Source organism: Morone saxatilis, unplaced genomic scaffold (assembly GCF_004916995.1).
Source record: "Morone saxatilis isolate NCDOM2014 unplaced genomic scaffold, NCSU_SB_2.0 Contig19, whole genome shotgun sequence".
Taxonomy (NCBI): domain Eukaryota; kingdom Metazoa; phylum Chordata; class Actinopteri; family Moronidae; genus Morone; species Morone saxatilis.
This window is the reverse complement of record NW_023339751.1, coordinates 20756974-20764907: the sequence shown is the minus strand read 5'-3', so window position 1 is coordinate 20764907 and position 7934 is coordinate 20756974. Positions and strand designations below refer to the sequence as shown.

The 7934-nt window shown below is 38.1% G+C and overlaps 1 protein-coding gene across 1 annotated transcript in view; it reads left to right on the top strand.

Annotated features, from left to right (window-relative positions):
• The window catches only part of LOC118329424 (high-affinity choline transporter 1-like), a 15729-nt gene that overhangs the window by 2779 nt on the left and 5016 nt on the right, over positions 1-7934 (top strand). Inside the window, exons 3-7 of the mRNA XM_035663593.1 lie at positions 1106-1261; positions 3228-3376; positions 4534-4677; positions 6713-6866; positions 7412-7629. Of these exons, the coding sequence (XP_035519486.1) occupies positions 1106-1261; positions 3228-3376; positions 4534-4677; positions 6713-6866; positions 7412-7629 (821 nt within the window). The remainder of the gene's footprint in view (positions 1-1105; positions 1262-3227; positions 3377-4533; positions 4678-6712; positions 6867-7411; positions 7630-7934) is intronic.

The following is a 7934-nucleotide window of genomic DNA, read 5'->3' as shown; positions in this document are numbered from 1 at the left end:
AAACATCTTTCTAGTGTCAAACTCTTCAGACATCATTCTGCACAGTGAAGATCAAACGTCACACTGTAGGAACAAGAAGACATATTTTTGAGTGGACGGCTCTAAATATAGAAGTGGCAAATCACAAAACACTCAGGAATAGTTTAAGTTGTAAAATGGCCAATTTAGAACATCTCAGATCCAGCTTGTCAGGCTCAGCTCTGTAAGACTTTGTTAGAAGTACTGACAGGACTTCGGTCATTAGTTTCAGAGGTACTGTATGAGAAATTAAAGTGTACACTTGTACGTTTTGGTTGTATCATATAAAAACATAGACATTTAGTTTTTTGTTATCTTTGTATTTTGACTGGAAGGCTTACACTATAGCTACAAATCCGTAAATTACAGCACTTCAGCATAAATTCCTCTCCTGATATGCATCACAAACCTACCTGAGAGTGTACAATAATAACATTAGAGGACAGATTATTTTCTTGAATATCAAAACATTCATGTTTTTGTTTGATATTTCTATATGAATGGAAACACAAGTTATGTAACCTCAACTTCCCTTATGTCTGGAGATTAGCAGCGAAAAACAACATTCCTCTTCCACATGAAAATCATGTGAGAAAAGAAAGATCCTAAACCCTGATGAAAATACACTGGCATTAATGTGGTTACACAGTGACACAGTTATTGTGAAAGTGTTGTTTGTGCTTTATGAAATAAAACATTTACATTACAGAGGCACTATTTCAAAAAGCAAATCATATATATATTTACCGAGTGTCTATATCGTTTAGGATGTCATATCTAAATTGATTGAAGAGAAGTGAAGTGAAGTGGTTTACCGCTTCTGCTAAACAGCTTCCTGTGGAAAATCCAAAATATTTTATCTTTGAAGTTAAAGAGACATTTAAGGAGAACAATAAGAATATTTAAACCAGAAATGGAATTCAACTGCTAAGAGGGAGATAGCTGGTCAATCAAACTAATTAATAGCATTTTCGAATTCAAAAGCTGAATGTTGAACATGCTTATTACACATTTAAATGACAAAAACCTGTCTGATGCATTCAATCACTAAATCTAAATCTTTCTCTTTTCATGTTCCATCGATTAGGTGGCCTGTTCTTCGCTGAGCCGATGAGAAACAATAAATATGTGACCATGATGGATCCTTTCCAGATCAAATATGGAAAAGTACCGACGGCTGCTCTTTCGTTGGCTTCACTGGTATCGGAGATTATGTGGGTGGCAGGAACACTCATAGGATTAGGTAAGAATGTTTCTGTGTGTGGGTGTGATGCATTTGATACTTGTATGTTGACCCTGGCAGCAGAGCAGCTGTTGATCACAGCTCTTTGCTGAAGTGTTGAGTGAAACACAAGCCTTTGTCTAATTGTACAGTTGTCTGAAATAACTGCATCAAGAGAACAAGACCTTAAATCACACTAGTAACCACAGGAGTGATGGGTCCAATAATGTAGTGTTAAATAAACACACTGCATTATATTAATCAAATAGAACACGCAGTTGACCCTTTATATGCGCCGTGCCTTTTGGAACCTCGGTCACCTTTCCTGTCCTTATGCTGGGCTCGTCTATGTTGAAAAAACAACCAAATTCTGAAGATGTTTAAACGATAGCCTAAAGGCCTTAACACATGTGGGACGCGACGAATAAACACAAAAATGCTAAATACTCTCCTGCAAATATTTCTTTTAACGCAGCTCATAAAAAGAAAAAATCACCTCAAAAAAACACCCCCAGCGTATAGTCACATCTTAAGTTGGTTAATGTTAGCTAAACACTAGCGATCTAACTAGCTAAATTCATTAGTTAGCTAGTGTTTTGCTAACATTAGCTATGAGAAGTAACTAGCTAGCTAACAATTAACAATGCTAGCTAACAATGCTCTGTAGCTAACTTGCTAACTAGCTAGTTAAGATGTGATTTATACACCGCTTTTATTTTTTAACCGTCTTCAGAATTTGGTTATCTTTTTCCACATAGTATAACACGAGTTTCCCCACGGTTACAAAGGCATGACCCGCTCACTCTGCCTCTGATTGGCTAGTACTCATTGCCCTCATTGGTTTGATTGGTTGGGTTTAGGCATGAAGAGTAAGATCGCTTAGGTTTAGGGTGAAAATGTCAAGATAAGCCAATCAGATGCAGGGTAGGGTGGGTCATGAAGTTTTTACTCAGGCTTGTTCAACTGTTATTGGTCACAGAGCAAAAAGGGGAGGGACTTATGAAGCATCAATTTAATTCTAGATTTTAAATTATATATGGTAAATGTATAGTGTACAGATGCTATGGCTTTAACCTATACACTAGATTTGGTTGTAATGATACAAATGTAGGAATTTTAGCTTCAAATCCCCTCTAGACATCTATTAAGACACGCAAATAATCTGCTTGAAACTTTCCACTAGCAGATAAATGTGAAAACATCCTTCCAGTGTCAAAGTCTGCACATATACGTCATTCTTGTGCTGTTTCCAATAGTCTGAGTTCATATTGGCTTGTAATAGATACATTCATATTGGTATACCTGTGTCAAGAAATTCCAGTACAAGCAATGTCACTGGAATGTTTAAGGTAATTTAGAAGCAGTGTTTCTATTAGGCTGCATAGTTTGTTCTCCAGAGATAATGCTTTTAAAAATGTCTGCTTATGTTATGTGTTATTAAAAAATACGATAAATTAATCAGGCAAACTGATAAGAAACTGAGCCATTAAAAACACTTACAGGTGTGATTCAGTGTAATGTAGTTCTGCTGATAAAGAAGTCTGAAGCAAACCTTCCCTTGGTAAAGATTTAAATAAGGATTAGATAGCCAAATGCTGCCTCGCCTATCCAAGTTCCAGATTGCCTATATGATTCCACTTCAAACAAATAATTTACCTGTAAAAAAAAAAGCTGGTTGCTGCATTTTGGTCCAACTGTCCAAATAAGAAAGTAAGTCTCATGGGTTTATTGAGTTTCCCTCAGTATCAATCAACTTCCAAATTTCAAAATAAAATATAGAGATTACAAATTTATATCTTTCTGTATCTTATCTTATGGTTAAATATTAGTTTGAGTGATACGATAAGAGACAAGATAAGTTTAGTTACACACTGAGAGCTTTGATGTTTGGTCTACATCATGGTTTTACATCTTTACAAATCTGAAATGTGTAACCGAGTGTATTTACATAGTGTGTTTAAAACACTAATGTGTATGCATTTAACAGGTGTAACTATGAGTGTAATCTTGGATTTGTCCTACACTGTGAGCATCTGGATTTCTGCTGCTGTGGCCATTACCTACACCCTGATGGGAGGTCTCTACTCTGTGGCCTACACCGATATTATACAGCTCATCCTCATTTTCATCAGCTTGGTGAGTTATCGTTATTTCCTGCTTCCTGATGTATTCCCACACGGTGTTTAAAGCACAGAGCTAGAGCTGCAGGTGTTCCGTCAAGCGTAGAATAAAGACCGGAAGCACTGGGAAACAGCTGTTAAACAGAAAAGTAAAAACGTTTTTTAATTTTAGGGCGAGTTGTGTGCTGGAACTATTTCTTGATGAACAACAGTTTCTCCAGCCTGCTCAGTACATCTGTGCATCTGCATAGTGACGAGAGAAGTCACTGCGGCCAGCTGTTTAACATGAAACAGTTAGAGCACACAACTTCCTGTTAAACCGCAGTTTGTCATTGTCAATTCACACACAATAAAATGTGTGTGAATGCTTGCTCACTTTAGTATGCTCAGTGGCAGACTCAGGCAGTTTGAGAGGCATGGGCAAGAAAAAAAAGCACAGAAAGCGCCCTAGTGCAAAGAAGGTTGTGATGCATTTATTGTGAAACAGGGTTAAGATTAGCACCCTAGAGGGTAATTTATTATGTTTTATCTACCATAGAGGCATCTGAGAGGGCACTTTTGTGGCGTTTTTTCAAACATGGGCACCAATGAGGGCAATTAATCTATTTGCCCCACTTTGCTTTATGCTCCAACAGTTGAGCAAGCTTCTTATTTCCTGTGCTTGGATATGCTACGTGCTAGCCTTGTCTATGCACACACATTTTGAAGATGGTTAAAAGATAAGAGCAACATACATAGTCACATCTTAAGTTAGCTAATGTTAACAAGACCTTGACTAACGATTGAAAAATGCTACTTAACTAGCATTTTGCCAGCATTAGATATATGTAACTAGCTATCTAACAAGTGAGGTAGATCTGCTAACTAGACAAGCCTTGCACATAGCATGTGTAAGTACAGGAAAGGAGAAAGGTCACAAAGGTTCTGACCGAGACTTGTTCAACTGTTAATGCCTCACAGAGCAAAAAAGTCAATTGAGTGAAAAATAAGATGAATATGTTGTTTAAAGATTTAAGATAACTTGAATGAGCACCAGTTGTTATTAGTGGTCTTACATGAGGTCCTTTGTGAACCTTATTTGAGAAATAGCTGCCAGCTAGCATTCTACCTTTGTTTCCAGTCAGAAGGTTGTTAGTGTGCTGTACTGTGCTGAAGGTTATTGCTTTTTCTCAGTGGCTGTGCGTTCCCTTCGCTCTGATGAGCCCCGCTGTGTTGGACATCACTGAGACAGCATACAACTACACCTTCCAGTCTCCGTGGGTTGGCACTCTGGAGGCAGACAGAGCCTGGAGTTGGATCGATAACTTTCTACTTCTGGTAAGACTGGAAGGGTTCTCATGAAATTCACTGTGTTTTAGGTGAAGCTTGTTTAGGAGTTTGTTCAAGGATGTCCTATTTCACTGTTATTAAATCATGGGCAGCAAATCAGGTTTCAGATTTGGATTGGAGAGGATCCAAACAAGACGATCAGACTGTGCTGCATGTGTTACACAAACATTCTCCTCAGGTTTCTTGTTTGCATAGAACCTGGAGAAGTGTGAATCCCGTCACTTGAAGTAGTTGCTAAATGGGACTTGTAAAGCTAGCTAAGTTAGGTTTTCTATAAGTATACTCGCAGCTGAGATGAGCTGATAATCATGACACAGCTAAATCTGAAGCTTGGGTGGGGGGCATTGAAGCATTCCTTTTTAAGAGGTGGAGGTTTGAGGTGAGGATGATTCAGCAACTCCAGCTCCTGTTCTTCTCTGTGTGTTATTACATGTTAGTCACAGAGCTGTCATCATTAGTTTTGCCAAAAAAACAAACATTTCTAAAATTTTATCACAGTTTTGAAAGTATTTCCAAAAAAGGTTTCCCAGTTGTGAAATATAAACAAATAAATAAAAGGTATAAAGTACAAATATAAAGTAGAAAACTCACTTAATATAGATAAGGACAGGACACCTAATAATAAAACCTTTAAAGCCTCTGGAAATGTGGCTTCATAGGGTGCAATCACAGTGTGATATCAAAGTTAAGTGCCTCATTAATCATCCACAAAAATGTGAAAATAATAAAAAAAATTAATGGCTATTAGAAAACCGAATTAAAAAGCTGCTGAATTTGTGGTTTATAGACTATTCATCAAGATTGTGTAGGCGTGGCAGTTTTGAATGATCCCTCAGTACTGTTGTGGATAGGGCAGAAGCTAAATGTATTTAAGCTACCTGGAAGCCCCACATCAACAAAAAATCAACACCAGTGTAAGGTTACGTTATATTTAGAATATTTCCACTATATTTTTGCTTTTTCTGACCGGAAACCGAAACCATTACTTGCTGTGGGTCGGGGCAGCTGTAGACCAACTGTTCAGTGAGCTTAACTCAGTAGCACAAAGGGGTCATGAGTAAAAGTATTTAAATATTTATAAGATCAAACAAACTATTTAGAGAGGGACAGACCCCAGAGCTGTTGGCAGAAGAGCCGTGCAGCATGAATGAGAATGAATTACAATATAATATATTTGCTTATATTTGTTGGTAAGTAGCTACATTTGTTGCCTAATTCCAACCCAATATGAGGAAAGTTCACAAAAACTGAAATGACTATATTTTGAATTTGAATTTAAACACATTTCTAATACGTTTTGGATGCTTTTTCATTTGAAAGATATAAACACAGCCTCTCATGCATTGTTTCGGGGGGTGGATCTATCATGCTTTGGAGTTGTGTTGCAGCCAGTGGCACAGGAAACATTGCACGGGTGGAGGGAAGAAAGGATTTCACAAAATACCAACAAAGTCTGGAGGCAAACATCACAGCATCCGTAAAAAAAGGCTGAAGCTGTAAAGAGGAAAGTTCCTACAACAGGATAATGATTCTAAACATTCCTCAAAATCCACCATGGACTACCACAAAAGACGCAAGCTGGAGGCTTAGTAATGGCCCTCGCAGTCTCCTGAGTTAAATATCATTGAATATCTGTGGGTAGATCTTAAAAGAGCTGTGCGTGCAAGACGCCCCAAGAATATTGCAGAACTAGAAGCCTTTTACAAGGAAGAATAGGGGAAAAACTCCCAAATACAAGAACTGAAAGACTAGCTGGTTACAAAAAGAAAGCGCTGACAGTGTGGCGTGCCTACAATTTTCCACAAACATGTTTGAAATAAAATGAAACAATGCATGAATGTTTGCTGNNCAATGATGTTTTTATTTTTGTTCAGTTTATGAAATAAAATAAAACAATGCATGAATGTTTGCTGCAAATATTGTGTTTTATGTTCCATACCCTCGAGAGACTGAGTTTACGAAACAATACATTCTCCTTTTTGATTTTCTTCCCTCTCTTTTGTTTTTCCTCCCTCTCTCCAAGGGTTTGGGGAACTTGGGTCTTCAGAACTTTCACCAGAGGACGCTGTCAGCGGCCTCCTCAGCTACAGCCAAGATAACCTGCTTCACTGCTGCGTTCATCGTCCCCACATTAGGCATCCCTCCCATACTCCTCGGTGCCGTGGCTGCATCAACAAGTATGGTAACAGAATAAAACATCACTTGGGAATCTTATTTTTATCCTATGTTAATTTGATACATCACAAAAAAATGTCTACACTTAAATAACAGCTGCCTAACATTGTATGAATGTGGTAATACACATAAGCTACATGAATCTGAAAAGTTTAAATTTATAGTCACTATATACATACTGATCTACAGTATTTCTGTTGAAGCATTAAAAAGAATCAAAAATCTGTATGGTTTACATGTTAAACCCCCTTTGACTGTCGGTTTGAGTTACAATTTAAGAGTATGAAAGGATGAAAAATATAAAAAAATAACTGTACTATACTGAATCACATTAAACATTGTGCAGTGCAGGATGTATGTACAATTTTAGACTTAATCTTGATGGTGATATTAAACAGTATCATTACACTAATTAAAATATAAACAGAATTAGATTCAGGAAAAAAAAAGAGTGTTTAACGTGAAGTACATTTTTATTGCTTGTCTAGATGTTTGTGTCCATTTCTCTTTCTCTGTCCCCTCACCTTTTTTTCTTCATGCTTCTCAGACTGGAACTTGACTTCTTATGGTTCTCCTTCTCCATTTGAACGTGGGGAGACCGGACTCGTCCTGCCCATCGTCCTGCAGCACCTTACCCCAACCTACATCTCCATCATCGGTATTGGGGCGGTGGCCGCCGCTGTGATGTCATCCACGGACTCGGCCTTACTGTCTGCAGCCTCCATCTTCACCTCCAACATCTATAGGAACATCCTGAGGCCACAGGTGAGGAAGAGGGGGAGGGGAGTGAGGAGAGGGGAAGTTACCCATCCATTCAGACATCCCTAGACTCTTTCACGTTAGAAGAGGAATCAACTTTAATGTGACATACAGTATACAAACATTCACAGTACAATGTACAGTGAAATTTGTCTTCTGCATTAACCCTAAGTACTAGGAGTAGTAGGCAGCCACTGGACAGCGTGCAAGGACCGAATCCAGATTCAAGCAAGTGTCTTGGAAATTAAGCCAATAAACATGTTTTTGACACCGGAGCCCCACAGGGAAACCTATGGGCTGATATTTGTGTC